The sequence below is a fragment of the Maniola hyperantus genome, chromosome 24, assembly GCF_902806685.2.
Source record: "Maniola hyperantus chromosome 24, iAphHyp1.2, whole genome shotgun sequence".
Taxonomy (NCBI): domain Eukaryota; kingdom Metazoa; phylum Arthropoda; class Insecta; order Lepidoptera; family Nymphalidae; genus Maniola; species Maniola hyperantus.
The window spans coordinates 3,102,240-3,118,650 of record NC_048559.1 but is presented as its reverse complement, the minus strand read 5'-3'; the positions used below and the strand labels follow the sequence as shown (position 1 = coordinate 3,118,650).

The 16,411-nt window shown below is 38.2% G+C and overlaps 1 protein-coding gene across 1 annotated transcript in view; it reads left to right on the top strand.

Moving 5' to 3' along the window:
* LOC117993395 (uncharacterized) overlaps positions 1-16,411 on the top strand; it is a 60,576-nt gene that overhangs the window by 28,981 nt on the left and 15,184 nt on the right. Inside the window, exons 10-16 of the mRNA XM_069507022.1 lie at positions 3,526-3,651; positions 4,197-4,395; positions 6,510-6,700; positions 9,604-9,862; positions 13,469-13,598; positions 14,204-14,315; positions 15,594-15,854. Of these exons, the coding sequence (XP_069363123.1) occupies positions 3,526-3,651; positions 4,197-4,395; positions 6,510-6,700; positions 9,604-9,862; positions 13,469-13,598; positions 14,204-14,315; positions 15,594-15,854 (1,278 nt within the window). The remainder of the gene's footprint in view (positions 1-3,525; positions 3,652-4,196; positions 4,396-6,509; positions 6,701-9,603; positions 9,863-13,468; positions 13,599-14,203; positions 14,316-15,593; positions 15,855-16,411) is intronic.

Below are 16,411 nucleotides of genomic sequence, written 5' to 3'. Positions count from 1 at the left end.
TGAAAAAGGGTTTTGTGTGTAGTCCACGCGGATGAAGTCGCGAGCTAGTATATTATATAATGAGTTTTAAAAATGCCCACGAAGTAAAGCCGCGGACGTTCCCTAGTCTAGAATAAATAGCACATAGTAGAACTTACGGGTAGGTATAAAAAATTACCTACCAAGACTATTTTGAGACCAATAATTATTTATTAACCAAGTTTATTCTACCAAGTGTGTAGTTGCAACTTGGAATAAACTGCACAGTGAGAGAAAAAATGTTATTCTCACAAAAATAACTTTGTTTCTGATTATTCTTTTTTTTCTTTACGTTAAGGCTCAAAACTCACTGAAATAGCAGCAGCTGGCAGGGCGGCAGCGAGCGGTTACAGTTTCATAGCGTAAACCCAGCTTCACTAATAAGATACATAAGTACCTAGTATCGCTTGAATCTGGCTGAAATATTCAGCCTTGAGATTATATTGAGAAGAGCCGCCAAAAAACTCAGCAGTTGCTCTTTTTTTCTTATATGTAAATATACAAAAAAATATTATTAAAAAAAAATTACAATACATAAGTATTGTAACTAAGAATAACAATATCCTGTGGGCTGCTGAATGCAAAGTCGACCGTTCCCACACAACCTTGTCGTTACGAAATTCGTCCATTGTATAATAAATAATATGTTTTTTTTTTTATTTTTTTATTTATGTTTATTTAGCGCAGTGATTAAAATGCAATGCTCGACCCCACAAAGAGTTTTATCCACAGATACGTGAGTGAAAATAGGAATTTCGGACTTGATCGACCGAATCCGAAATTCCAATTTTCACTCCACGAGTGAAATATACACACGAATACACACGAGACTTCTTCTAGAGCGTAGATTGTATACTGAACTAAGCCAGGCAGAATTTCATAGCCCTTCAGTGGTTCGACGCCAAGGTCGTTCGGGACGCTGCCGGCGGCGGCGCCGCTGCCGTTTCAGTGAGCTTTGAGCCTAAGACGGTTTTTTATAAGCATGCCAGCGGAACCCTATCTTATGCGTGTTCTGCACGCTTTAAAATGATTTTATAGTAGGCATACTAATTTAATTTAGTAGTGGACCTATAAGCACAAACGACAGTCTATTATAATAATGTCTCCATGAATAATAAAAACGCTTTTAGCTTATGAAACGTGTCGTCGGTAATTTTTAAACGAAACTAAAAAAGTGCTTGAAAAAGGAAATTCGGAAAATGAATTTGCGCGCGCAAATACTTATTGTTGCATGCGGTGAGTTTTTTAAATTAAATGTTTCTTGGACTTTATTTTTTAATTAACATGATTAGAAAAGTTCTTGGACTTTATTTTTTAATTAACATGATTAGAAAAGTTCATGGACTTTATTTTTTAACTAGCTTATGCTCGCGACTTCGTCCGCGTGGACTACACAAATTTCAAACCCCTATTTCACCCCCTTAGGGGTTGAATTTTAAAAAATCCATTCTTAGCGGATGCCTACGTCATAATAGCTATCTGCATGCCAAATTTCAGCCCGATCCATCCAATAGTTTGAGCTGTGCGTTGATAGATCAGTCAGTCAGTCACTCAGTCAGTCACCTTTTCCGGGAAACCAGGAAAAGTTGACTACCTTTTCCTTTTATATATTTAGAGATTAAAATTCGTTTTGGAAAGTTTCTTGGGCTTTATTTTTTATTAAAATGTTTTTAGGAAAGTTTCTTGATCTTTGTTTTTTAATTAACATGCGATTAGAAAGTTTCTTGAGCTTTATTTTTATATTAAAATGTGTTTAGGAAAGTTTCTTCAGCTTTGTTTTTTAATTAACATGCGATTAGAAAGTTTCTTGGGCTTTATTTTTTAGGTAAAATGTGTTTAGGAAAGTTTCTTGGACGTTATTTTTGAAATCAAAACGCGTTTAGGAAAATTTCTTGGGCTTTGTTTTTTAATTAAAATGCGTTTAGAAAGTTTCTTGGGCTTTTTTTAAAAATAAAAATGCGTTTCGAAAGTTTCTTGGGCTTCATTTTTTGTTTAAAATGCGTTTAAGAAAGTTTCTTAGACGTTATTTTTTAGTTACGATTGAAAGTTTTTGGACTTTAAAACTTGTCTATAAAGCTTTCCTTTAAAACAGTTTTGATTTCGTTGTTATAAATGAAATAGTCATTAAGCACAGAAATAGGTAAATAATAATCAAGCTCTATAATCTGCCGATATAAACGTTGTTTTTTGTCCCGCTTGCGGGATGCTCGCTAGCTAGCATACAAACACATTCGCCATCAAACGGGATCCTGCAGAAAACGGGATCCTGCAAGAAACTGGACTGCAGTGTGAAACTTTAACAATAGTTCGAACGATTTGGTTCTTTGTTTCCTTTTTGATGTTCATGTTATTGAGAATCTTAGCAGCCTCTAAATTAAAATTAATTTGTCGAATATTGTATGACACACATATCTTTTTGACAATAACAACTTAATAAATCTGTAGAATGCAGAATTGATTGAAGGAAATGAACGATAATGGCCATTACATCGAATCATTTAAACTTAAAATCCGGTTTTTATATGCTAGGTTAATGGTTTAAAATTCTAGGAATTGGGGAGAATTCTTTATGATGTCACCTAGCATCTTGTCAAAACGTGGTGCTTATTAACATAGTTATAGCTAAACCTACTTGGGTATGTAGGTAGTATTTGTTTACACTTTAGTAAGACATAGCTAATATTTGTAGGTAACTAAGCACTTAGGTACCAAGATATCGCAAGTATATTTTAAGTTTTAAAGTACCTAAAGTTTTGATTTTGCCTAACAATAGCAAGTAATATAATAAATAAATAAATAAATAAAACGTTTATTTTTCAATCATCTAGTTACACACATACATGGATTTGATCTTGAACAATTTGCGTGCTTGTTGGAATAATCATATACAATATTAAGAATGTTACAAGATCAAGAACTGGCTATCCTAGCTAGATTTTTAGATCTGTGTTAAGGATAGCCAGCCCTCTCCCTCGGTTATCTAAAAAGTAAATAAATACATTAGTGCACAAGCACAAATCAATAGTTTTGAGTCTGTATGTCTGTCGTGTCTGACAAGACCCGTCAAGGAAATCAAAACCTATAGGGTACTTCCCGTTAACCTAGAATCATGAAATTTGGCAGGTAGCAATGTCTTATAGTAGGTACCAGTATAGGCTAACATCCGGAAACCGTGAATTTGTGGTTCATCATCATGATCAACCCATCGCCGGCTCACTGCAGAGCACGGGTCTCCTCTCAGAGTGAGAAGGGCTTGGCCATTATAAAACACCTTTGAGAACATTATAAAACCCTTTATTTGTTCAAAAAAGAGTGAGGTAGGTTCTCAGGTAGGAAGCCTGCGATGGGTCGATGATGATGATGATGAGTGATAGTTATGGTATTCTTGTTTCAGTAAACATATTATGCAGGTTCTCAGGTAGTGAACCTGCGATGGGTCCATGATGATGATGATGATGATAATGATAATGATGATGATGCGTTATAGTTATGGTATTCTTGTTTCAGTTAACATAGGCCAGTTCATCGATGGCTACAGCGTGGGTTGGTCCGCGCCCATCATACCAAAGCTGCAGGACCCTGACCAGACGCCGCTACCACGTCTGATAACAGATCTAGAAGCGTCTTGGATTGGTTCTCTTCTATACGTCGGAGCTATAGTTGGTGAGTATTTTGCGGTACTCTAAATATATAAAAGGAAAAGGTGACTGACTGACTGATCTATCAACGCAAAGCTCAAACTACTGGACGGATCGGGCCGAAATTTAGCATGCAGATAGCTATTATGACGTAGACATCCGCTAAGAAAGGATTTTTGAAAATACAACCCCTAAGGGGGTAAAATAGGGGTTTGAAATTTGTGTAGTCCGCGCGAATGAAGTCGCGAGCATAAGCTAGTATATAAATAAGATTTATATATTAGTTAACCGTTTATTTCGTACTAATGTTGTAGATCGAAAGTGAGCCCGTCTATCTGTTCATTTATTTGTTACTTTGTGGTCAGATATATTTTAGGACGTTACATGGGCACTCTTGAGAGCTTAATACTAAGATAAGTTTCAGATTTCAACCGTAAATGTTCCATACATAATATGAATTATGAATGAAATTAATGGTTAACCCACAATTCTATCAAAAGTTACCCATTCATTATATTTATCACCTAATTTCGTTTTTAGGTCCATATATTCCAAGTTACCTTTCTAATGTCATAGGCCGAAAGCCATGTCTTTTCTTCGGAGGGCTACTCAATTTGGTAGCAATCATCTTAATAATAGTTACGAAAAACGTGGCAATGGTGTACGCGATACGAATCATAAGTGGCATCGGTATGGGAATGGTGACGGTCAGCAATCTTGTCTACGTCGGTGAAATTGCGTGAGTATAAATTCTTATAATGGATTCTTACCTTAAAGTGGAGTACCAATGCGCATTTGTTGCGACAATGGTACCACATTTGTGTTATCAGAGTAGGGTGTATTATATCGCCTCCAGTCCGCTTGCAGTTTGTGTGCAGTTCAGTACTGGCGTGCAGGACTGCAAAGTCAGTGGGTAGTTGCAAATCAGTTATGTCATTTCAGCGCATTCAAATTGCATTTTTGAAAATTATTTATCTTCCGGTCCAAATGCAGACCGTCTGCATAGATCCTTAAATGTTACTGCATAGGTCCTTAAATTTTAGCGTTTAAACTATCTTGAGTGATTTCCACTATATACAACATCTGTCACCGGTTGTACTCACATATTTAGTCGACGTTAGCCCGACTAGTTTCGAACCCATCCGGGGTCCTTTTTCAAGGGAGTCAGTTCGCGCACGCGTCGCGGTTGAGACTGTGAGCTGCGCGTGCCGCTCTAAACTAGTCGGGCTAACGTCGACTAAATAAGTGAGTACAGCCGGTGACAGATATTGTATATAGTTGTAAGACTGTTCGACTGTGTATCAGTGTGAGAAGTACTTAGAGTTAAAAGTAATGTTAAAAAGTCGCGGAAATTTCGCGTCGCTAGGAACTCCACCTTTAGCAATAAATATACATATGACTCGGTTTACGGACGTGAGAGGAATCGTGGATAAAACTTTTTTAATATTCTATCGTCAACTTTTGAAATATTTGAGGGAATACTATTCCACTTTCCTACACTTCCTCAGGCTATCACGCTCAATTGAAAGTTTTATTTTCTGCCCTTTTGGCATTTCATATCTTTTTCGATTCCGTACAGGGTATGTTATTTATTATGTTATAGTCCAAGGTTGAAATACTGGCATATCATGATTGGCCTAGGCAATCATTAGAAATAATAACCAGTACGATTAGTCCAAAACAAAATTTGCCAAGACATTGGAACTCTCTGATGGCATATTATGGCAGGATAGGTGTATTGTATAATAATTTGGACTTATTTGTTTCGGTTTCATAAATCAGTTACAATCAAAATATTACAATGGAACTTAAAGCTAACTTTATCTATACAAATCATGCCTGCGTGGAATGGTGCCAAGAATACTGGCTGCATTTCCGCCCTGGACAGCCACATCCAGGCTGATCCTTTGCGCAAAAAATGAGCCAGTCCTTCTGTCACCAGATGAGGCTATTAATCGCGGTGAAATGTCTCATTTTTTAGCACTAAGCCTCCATGGCCCAGAGTCTTCACGAAAAAACTGGTTTAGTTTTAGAGATAATTACGATATTATACAGGTTGTAACTTGTAACCAGAACGCTAGCAAAAACTTAGCGTTATTGTTATACCACCTAAACACAATCCAATACCAACAATTATTTGCCTCATTTTGTAGTTTTAGTGATTTAGTATTTTTCAAACCCGCAATGTATAGCTTGAAAATCTCGGGTCAATGCCCCATCTACGACGCGGCATTGACCCCGAGTGGACTACTTACGCAACGTTCGTTGACCTCTAGCGTCAGTCAGATGTTTTACTTATATGCAATATATCGTACACTTTTATAAAATAATTATAGGATTTATTAATATATTTCTTTCGTGTTTATTTTTGTGGGGTGATTGATATAAGTAATCATCAGTATTATCAACTGTCTTTATTTTTGCCAGCGTTCTGGTTACATCCTGTATACGGGTCGAATAAATAGGTACATCACTCCTTTTTAGGGTTCCGTACCTCAAAAGGAATAACGGAACCCTTATAGGATCACTTTGTTGTCTGTCTGTCTGTCGGTCTGTCAAGAAACCTACAGGGTACTTCCCGTTGACCTAGAATCATGAAATTTGGCAGGTAGGTAGGTCTCGTAGCAGACATTCGAGGAAAAATCTGAAAACCATGAATTTGTGGTTACATCGCACAAAAAAAAATTAAATTGTGGTCATAAACAAATATTGCTATTTTCAACTTTCGAAGTAAGATAATTACCTATATCAAGTGGGGTATCATAATATGAAAGGGCTTCACTTGTGCATTCTAAAACAGATTTTTATTTAAGTTAGTACGTACTTAGACTTAAAAGTTTTAACTTATTACAGATCAACTCACATCCGCGGCATTCTTTTGACGTCGACTTCAATTGTTGGTATTGCGGGGACCCTGGCCGCATACGCCGTGGGGTCCGTAGTATCGTACGCAGGCACGGGTTACGCCGTGCTAGGCATCAACATTTTACATGTGATCGGGATCTATTTCATACCAGAATCTCCAGTTTATTACGCTATAAAAGGTTTGTTGTTTTTTTTTTTTAAGGGCCAGCTATTGCTTGAACTATGAAATTCTAAGATTTCAAATATACCATCATAGGACGAACTTTCATAATATAATTAAATACCTATACATGTTTAAAATAAATCAATCTTTCGTATTGACATTTAATGTATCAGACGCCAGACGCCAAGACGAGCCAAACTAAAGGATCATATTTACAAAATCTATTTTGTAGTGTCCAATCTCCCGCACCGTTTTAATTAAATAAATAACAGACTCAACTTTGAAGCCCATAATATGTCCTTGAAAATCATAAAATTTACTGGAAAAAAATACCAAAATATCAGAAATATAGTCTTATTGACTTATAATGTAGGTACTAGAATATGGATTTTTAATTACACTACTGGGTAAAAAAAGAATTGTTGCCAATTTTCAAGAATTATGTGGGTAGTTTAAGACAACTTTTTGTATTGAATAAAACATAAATTCAACCAAAAATTTTTATCAAAATAAACTACGTTCTTTAACAAATCTATTTGTATAGTTTTGGTAACAATCCATTTATTTGATCAAGCATAAAAAAATTATAAACATCACTCTAAATTACAATAAATAGCCACGCAATGGCTTCGTTCGTATGGCTGAGCGTAAGTTTGCAAACCTGCTCTTAAAGGAAACTTTTTAAAACAAACGTTTTTCCATAGAACCTCTGATCCAATGGAACCACCATTCCACGCAGCCATAATTTGTGAAGTAATAAGATAAGACTAGTTTTAAGTTTTATTGTAATATAATCATTTACATAAATCAATATAGATAATACCTATTATTATGTAAGTAAATGGTAAAGTATTTCACAACTTAGCGACAGCAATTACTAGCGAAGCCGCCTACCGCTATTAAAGACCTATCGAAATGGCTAAAATAATTAAAAACAAACTGCTTAATATGCAAACGAAATTCTCAAACAGCACTTACTCGCAAATAACCAAAACAAATAGGAAAATTTTATCAATCGATCCATACAAAACTTATTTGCATAATAATTTGCCGATCACCGATGATTCTAAGTTATAGTCAAAGCTGTTATCCAGTCAAAACTACTTTTATCTGAAAAAAAAAACCAATAAAATCTAGTTTTGACGAAGGACGTTGAATGTGTATTTCTATTGCCGCTATAACAACAAATACCTATCTCTATATATAAAAATGAATCCCTAAATGTGTTGCTGATCGCAAATCTCGAGAACAGCTGCACCGATTTCGCTAATTCTTTTTTTATAATATTCCTTGAAGTACGAGGATGGTTTTTACGGTGAGAAAAATTTAAAAATTTAAAAATTTTGACGACCTCCCTGGCGCAGTGGTGAGCGCTGTGGTCTTATTAGTGGGAGGTCCCGGGTTCGATTCCTGGCAGGGGTTTGGAATTTTATAATTTCTAAATTTCTGGTCTGGTCTGGTGGGAGGCTTCGGCCGTGGCTAGTTACCACCCTACCGGCAAAGCCGTGCCGCCAGGCGATTTAGCGTTCCGGTACGATGCCGTGTAGAAACCAAAGGGGTATGGGTTTAATAAAAACTGCCATACCCCTTCCAGGTTAGCCCGCTATCATCTTAGACTGCATCATCACTTACCATCAGGTGAGATTGCAGTCAAGGGCTAACTTGTATCTGAATAAAAAAAAATTAAAAAAAATTGAATCGACTATTAGGCGGTACGAAGTTCGCCAGTGCAGCTGTATAATAAAAACTTCAAGATGGCCGCTAGACCTGTAACACGCGGTTAGACAGACAGACGGCATAGTGACATTAATAGGGCTTCGTTTTTACCCTTTGGGTACGGAATCCTAAAAAGAATAAATTGACTGACTGTCATACTGCTGAAATCACTCGGTAAAAACTTTAATAAAAACTTAATATGCGTGCTTGCATTTGTGCTACTTATTTACAACTAGATGATGCCCGCAACTTCGTCCGCGTGGATTTACGTTTTTAAAAATCCCATAGGAACTCTTCGATTTTCCGGGATAAAAAGTAGCCTATGTCCTTTCCCGGGATGCAAGCTATCTCTGTACCAAATTTCGACAAAATCGGTTGAACGGATGGGCCGTGAAAGGCTAGCAGACAGATACACTTTCGCATTTATAATATTAGTATGGAAGTATGGATTTTAATTTTGGTTAGGAATTTTTACGCATCACTGATTGTGTGAGAGCAAGTTTTTTTTTAATTTTTAAGAACGTAATCCTAAAATATGTACTTCTTAATTATTATTCAATCTAACCATCGATATTGGCAGTCAAAAAATTATATGATCATTTTCGTTACCTATTGAATTCATTTCTAAGCAAATAAAAAACTGTACAGAATTTATTAGTGACTTTTAAGAGTCATTGAGGAAAATAACAGTCTAATTTTGTAGTGGTTCTTACTTTGTTTCTTGTTTATATCACTACATGATACTATAAAACAAATTCTATCAATTCAAATTCTACAAATTCTCGTTTATGTCCATGTTATTTTTGAAAATTCATCAAAGGGGTTTAAAATATGTGTATTCCAATTTCCACGCCAACGAAATCACAGGCTTGAGCTAGTAAGTAAATAAAATTGTCAGTTGCTAAGTTCCCTGAAAAATACGCTAACTGAGAGCTCTCAACGACTAACGACTCTCATTTGTCAAAATTTAATGAGTCCTTTAGCAATTATAAGAAAACCTATGAACTGACAACCACATAGGTATAGTACACGACAGGTTGAGATGGCAATCGGGGCGTCAGGCAGGGGACGCCCAGTACACCCGCACGTCATCCGCGCTATCTGCGGGGGCTGTGCGGGTGTGCGGGGCGTCCCCACATAGACACGCAATCCTCCTCGAAGATGTGTAAACAGAAATCTTTATTCCAATATTTTTGTCCACAGGGAAAGAAATGGAAGCCAAAAAAGTCCTCCGTTCTTTAGGCCGTTTGGATGATTTGGAAAACGTTTTTGACTCAGTCAAGGGTACTAATCCAGGCGAGGCTAACAGCTGGAAGGCGTGGATCAAGATATTCACTGTGAAAGCCAACAGAAAATCATTGTTCATAACATTGAGTTTGTGTACTCTGCAACAAACCAGTGGAGTTGCGGCCGTGTTGTTTTTTGCAACAACAATTTTTAAAACTGCCGGCTCTTCTATAAGGTATAATATTTCTAATAATATGTTATTTTCTGTAAATATGTATGTGGAAGGGAAAAAGGGGAGAGGAAGACCAAAGAAAAGATTGCGTGAAAGAGGATATGGCGCGTGTTAAAGGGGTGGATAGTGCGTTGACGGATGACAGAAGCGAGTGGAAGAAGACATGTTGTGCCGACCCCACATAGCGTAGGATAAGGGCAGGAAGATATAGGTATTTTCCTGTAGTAATAAGAAAGAAAGACGTTTATTTTCCAAACTGTGCCACACATCACACCTTATAACTAGCTGGTTATTCCGGCGCTTTTTCCACCTGAGTATAAGCCCGCCGTGCTTCAAGCAAATGAAGCGCTGGAACAAACTGTCATCTATGGTTCAACCCGAAAAAGGGTCCCAGCTCAGCATTATGCTGTATGCCTTGATGCACAAGAACATACAGCGCTGATTTTCAGCTAGTACCCTGAATCGTGTAATAAGACTTTATTTTAAGTCTCTCTAGCTAATAATTGCAAAAACATATTAAAAAACCTCTGCTTATCACATTCAAAGTCAAAGTCAAAATCAAATGATTTATTCAAAATAGGTAATTAATAACTCTTTTTGAAAGTCAGATGTTGGATTTCTAAGATATAGTGGTGATAATTATTTCGCAAACTTAAAACTAAAGCTACGAGGGTTCCAAACGCGCCCAGGTCTGAGAAGAGCCCACAACAAACTCAGCCGGGTATTGTTTTTATTATCACCACTTTACAAAATTATAGAACTATCACAATCCGTTAAGCAACTCATTCCCAAGCTTGCTTATCATTTAAATAATCCTTTACATTGTAATAGGAATGTTCAATTAGTTTACGTTTTATGAAAACTTTGAACTTGTTGAGAGACATCTCCAATATGTCTTCTGGAAGCTTATTATAAAATCTTATAGATTTTCCAATAAATGAATTGCTAACTTTACTTAGCCTGGAGGTGGGCATTACAAGCTTATTTTTATTTCTAGTATTTACATTATGACAGTCACTTTTTTTCTTGAACTTATTTATGTTTTTATGGACGTACAATAAATTTTCAAAAATATATTGATAATGCACTGTCATAATTTTAACTTCTCTAAATTTAGTTCTCAGCGACTCTCGTGGTCCCATACTATATATGGCTCGAACAGCCTTTTTCTGCAGCACAAAAATAGAATTAATATTAGCAGCACTACCCCATAATAATATGACCATATGACATAATGATGTGAAAGTAACTAAAATATACTAGTCTCGCCGTTTCTATGTCTGTCAACTGGCGAATCTTTTTTACTGCATATGCGGCAGAACTAAGTCTGTTCGATAAGTTATTTATATGAGAGCCCCATTGAAGTTTTGCATCTTACGTTATTCCTAGGAAAATAGCGGTATCCACTAAATCCAATTCCTCATTATTAAGTTGCACAGTGGTTTTCACCTGCTTAACATTTGGTAGTGTGAATTTAATACACTTTGTCATTTTCCCGTTGAGAAGCAGGTTATTAGCTTCGAACCACTGTACTACCTTGGTGAGAGAATTGCTTACTTCATCAAAAGTTGTTAAATATCGATTGTTTTTAAATAAAAGTGATGTATCATCAGCAAACAAGACTATCCCGTAATTGTCCTTACCGAGGTAAGGAAGGTCATTTATGTAAATGAGGAACAGAAAAGGTCCCAAAATAGAACCTTGTGGGACCCCTATTTTTACAACGGATCCGGGAGATCGCTTTCCATTCACGTCTACCTTTTGTATTCTATTATTTAGGTAAGAACTCATCAATTCCAATGCTGCACCCCTAATTCCATAATGGTGCAATTTCGCGACCAATGTTTCATGAGCAACGCAGTCGAAAGCCTTGGGTAGATCACAGAAAACGCCAAGCGCATCACGTGATTTCTCCCAGGCTTCAAATATATTTAGTATTAACTCAACACCAGCATCGGTTGTTGAGCGACCCCGTGTAAAACCAAACTGTTTGGTGTGTAATAAGTCATTTATATTGAAAAAATTTAACAGTTGAGTTAAAATCAATTTTTCAAAGATTTTACTAAAAGTGGGTAGTACAGATATCGGTCTAAAGTTAGTGGAGTCACTAGTACTACCTGATTTAAATATGCATTATGCTTGTGTACTCTACAACATACTAACGGAGTTGCAACAGTGTTGTTTTTCACAACTACCATTTTTCTGGTTTATTTTTTATTTTTTATAGATAGTTTCAGTTTATTAAATTGAGTTTCGATACTCTGTAACAATCCAGTAGAGTTGTTGTTTTTCCCAACAACAATTTTATATTCTATCTATCATTGAAGAAATCTGCTTATAACATTGAGTTGTGAACTTAGCAACAAATCTCAGAGAAGACTGGCTATGTTAATGTAATTTATGTAATGAATTAATTTACTCGAAAATTAGGCTGTTTTACAAGTTCTGTTCTACAAATTAACATAAGTAATATTATTTGGAGTGAGTCAGTTAGTCCGGCGGGGTGATTACGTATCTCGCGACAGGCTTGCGACAGGGGTAACTCTCGCGATAATTTTTTATATATAAAGAATATTAGCCGCGTTAAATGACTAATATTCCCCTTTCCTCTCCAACTAAGCGTCAGGCTTGTGCTAGGAGTAGGTACGACAATTATAGTGCAACGGGCAGGATTTGAACCGTCGAGCTTTCGGTTTTCAGTCCACTCCTTTACCGGTTGAGCTATTGAGATCATTTCTGTCAAACGTCCGGCTAGAGAGAGATAGCAATAGCCACAAAGTAAAATAAGAAGAAGAAGAGAGACAGCAAGTGAACTGTCGGATTGCTAGGTACTGCTGTCGCGTTGCTGTCGCTACTGCAACGTTTTACGTAATCACCCCGCGGGACTTTGTCAATCCAAAACTTATAAAACACACTATAGTTGGGACATTATGAACGTGCGAACGGGGTCATAAATCATTTTTGTCAGACCTCTCGCTCGCTCTTACTCTCTACTGTTGTGTGTAACAGAAAAAAAGATTTGTCGAAGGTCGATAACAGGTTATAAAGAGCAAGGAAATACAAAATTAGTTACCAGCTCCGTCTGAACGGCATCCTTTTATCGATAACGACATTTGCGGAATTCTCACAACCCGATCGTTATGATTTATTATGACTCTGTTCATGGTTCGCACATTCATATTGGCCCAACTATAGTGAGGTTTCTGGGTCCAGCCTTCACTTCTACTAGCAGTAATAGGTAACTTCTGGAACTTTTCCCGGAGTTTGACATAGGTCAATTGTTTGAGCGCAACTGTTAATAGGGTTCTTAATATCTCCTGAGAAAAAAGGGACCCTAACAGAATCACTTCGTTCTCTGTCTGTCCGTCGTGTCTGTCAAGACTCGTGAATAAAAACCTATAGTATTTCGAGTTGACCAAAAATCATGAAATTTGCAGGTAGCAATGTCTTATGAGTATATCACAAGTAAAGGGAAACATCCAAAAACCGTGAATTTGTGGTTACGTCAAGAAATATGTTATTTCTATACGATGGTCTACCCATCGTGTGCGACTCCGACTCGCACTTGACTAGTTTTTCGCTTCAAAGATGAAATTTTACTATTTTCAGGCCAGACTTAGCAACTATTATAATCGGTGCGACAAGATTGATAGCAAGCAGCGTGGCGCCTTTTGTGGTGGAGAGAGCGGGACGGAGGATATTGCTGCTCGTCTCTACTGCATTCTGTGCTCTCAGTTTAGTGAGTATATTATGCCCAATAGACTTACGCCACACGAGTAGGCCAATGCGGATTGGCAGACTTCACAAATCACACACTGTGTTAAGTGCATCAGTACCCTTATTATCAGTACCCTTATTATCAATATTCTTATTATCAGTACCCTTATTATCAGTACCCTTATTATCAGTACCCTTATTATCAGTACCCTTATTATCAGTACCCTTATTATCAGTACCCTTATTATCAGTACCCTTATTATCAAGAATAGAATAGAATAGAATAGAATAATGTTTATTCGAGGTATATAGGTGGTACATGGTGTAGGCAATATCGTCCTGTACAGCAGTGCAACACCTCGAACAGGTAGGCCACTCAGCTTGTATCAGTACCCCTTGAATAACCCCATGTTGTAATCTAGTGGGAACACCGCCGATGGGAGTTGGTTCCACAGTTTGCATGTGCGTGGAAAGAAGGATCTGGCACAGCGGACGGTCGAAGTGCACCAGACACCCAGGTGGTGAGGGTGAAATTCCTTACGGTGGCGCGCGGTGCGGTTGTAGAAAAATGAGGGTGGAATGAGGTCAAAAAGCTCTTATGTAATTAAGTATTTTATCTATTTTCAGTCTACCCTCGGAACATACTTCTATTTGTCGAGGATCGAGAGCGAAGTGATTGCAGAAGTGGGATGGCTGCCTCTAGCTGCGCTTATTATGTACTTCTTTTCCTACGAGATTGGTAAATCTTCTATATATAAAAGTTCTGACTGACTGACTGACTTATATATCAACACACAGCCTAAACCGCTGGTCCTAGAGACATTAAATTTGGAGGGACCAATTTCAGGATTTTTGAAAATTCTACCCCCACGCCGAACTTCTAAATTCCACCCGAGCGAAGCCGGGGCGGGTCAGCTAGTTAAGTATAAGTTACTTAGTAGTTTGTAGTACACGTTAAGGCTCCGTGCAAACTGCAAATGGGCCACGGCCCACGGAACATAGCAGGCACCGGTGGCTGGCGACAAGCTGTTTAAAGTAGCCGGCAAGAAATATAGTACATCGACCTTTAGAATGAGATTTCGGCTTTGTAGAGCGTTGTCTCTGTCAAATTATACCTAAATGTGATGTTCTGTAGGTCGACAGAGACAACTGTTTACGAAACCGCTATGTCTTTCTAAAGATCGATGTACTATATTTTCTGTCGCGTACTGACGCGTGATGATTTTTAACACGTTTTGTATGGGATCACCGCACACGTGTAGCGAATGGCATCCAGTCGCGACTTAGTATCCGCGACACGCCACCGGTGGCGGCCGCTCGCTACATGCAGTAGGAGAGTGTTACAAATGAGGAATGAGTTTCTAGCCAACGTTCGATAAAATTTTCATAGATGGCGCTAAATTATATATAAATATATTATAATAGGCGCTATAATAAAACACCACTAAAAACGAAAAATAATACCTATATCTATATTATTTTTCGCTTTTAGTGGTGTTAGTAACTTAGCGCCACCTATGAAAATTTTATCGAACGTTGCCTTGAAACTTCCTCATTGTAGCGGCCATCGACCACTTTCGTTTGTGCGTTACCAAAGAACGTGGCGCGCGACAGGTCCGGTGGCTGTGGTCGGTGGCCCGTTAACGCGGAGCCTTATGGTTTAAGGTTCTAAAGTAAAGTCTTTTTATGAACCTTAGTTACTTAAATCTTAAGAATCCTCTGGCATCTCTTTGATTGTTCGGGAAAAAATGTAGCCTGTCCATCCCTGGGTTGCAAACTAGCTCTGTGACTTTCGTCAAAATTGGCTTAACGGACGAGCAGTGAAATCAGGCTGAGAGATGGAAACATTATAGTACCCCACAGGTCGAGATGGTAATCGGGGTGGGGACGCCCCACTTCATACCCCAATTGCCATTTCAACCTGTCTCGGACTATACTAGGATCCCGTTTGCCTTCGGGTACGCAGCCTTAGAAATTAATTGTTTGATGTTACCTATAGCGAATTTTACTTTTCCAGGTTTCGGCCCCATGCCTAGCGCGCTAGTAGGCGAGATGTTCAGAGGCAACGCGCGCAGCACGGGCTCCGCAGTCTCCATGACGACCGCGTGGCTCATCGGCTTCGGCATCGCCACATGTTTCGGCACCATGGTCAAAGTACTGGGCGGTGACGTCACGTTCGGGATTTTCTCCGCGTCCTGTGTAGTCGCTTTCTGGTTCACGTACCAATTCGTTCCCGAAACTAAGGGCAAGAACTTGAATGAGATCCAGAAACTGTTGAGCAGATAACCGAAGATTACATGTAATGCCGGCGCCAGACGCTTGTGACAAACAGCAAACAGCAAGCGTGTGGACGGGTGCTTGTGTATGCTCAGAGGCGGATTAATTAATGTCCAGAGCGCCCTAAGCAAATTGTACAAACTAACTTCTAAAGAACAAGAAATTGTCTCATTGCATAGCTGGTAGTTGGTGATAATACTATTTATGTTAACTAGTGAAGAACATCACGTCATGACGCATTGCAATATTAAAGAAGAGGCAGTTTCGGTCACTCCAAGATATACTTTATATTAGTAGGGATAATTAGGTAGGCCAGGTAATTGAACTCTACATGATCGCGCGCGCACCTTCGTAACCTCGCGCCCCTAGGCACGTGCCTAGTTTGCCTTAAGGATAATCCGCCTCTGCGTATGCTTGCCAACGCTTTGGAGCGTTCCAATTGGCAGGCAAGCCTGCTGTGGTGTTTGTTGTTTGTCACAAACGTGAAGCGCCGGCTTAATAAATAACGACTGGTATACTTAGTTGTTCTATTTCATGATGACCGCTCGGCCTTGACTT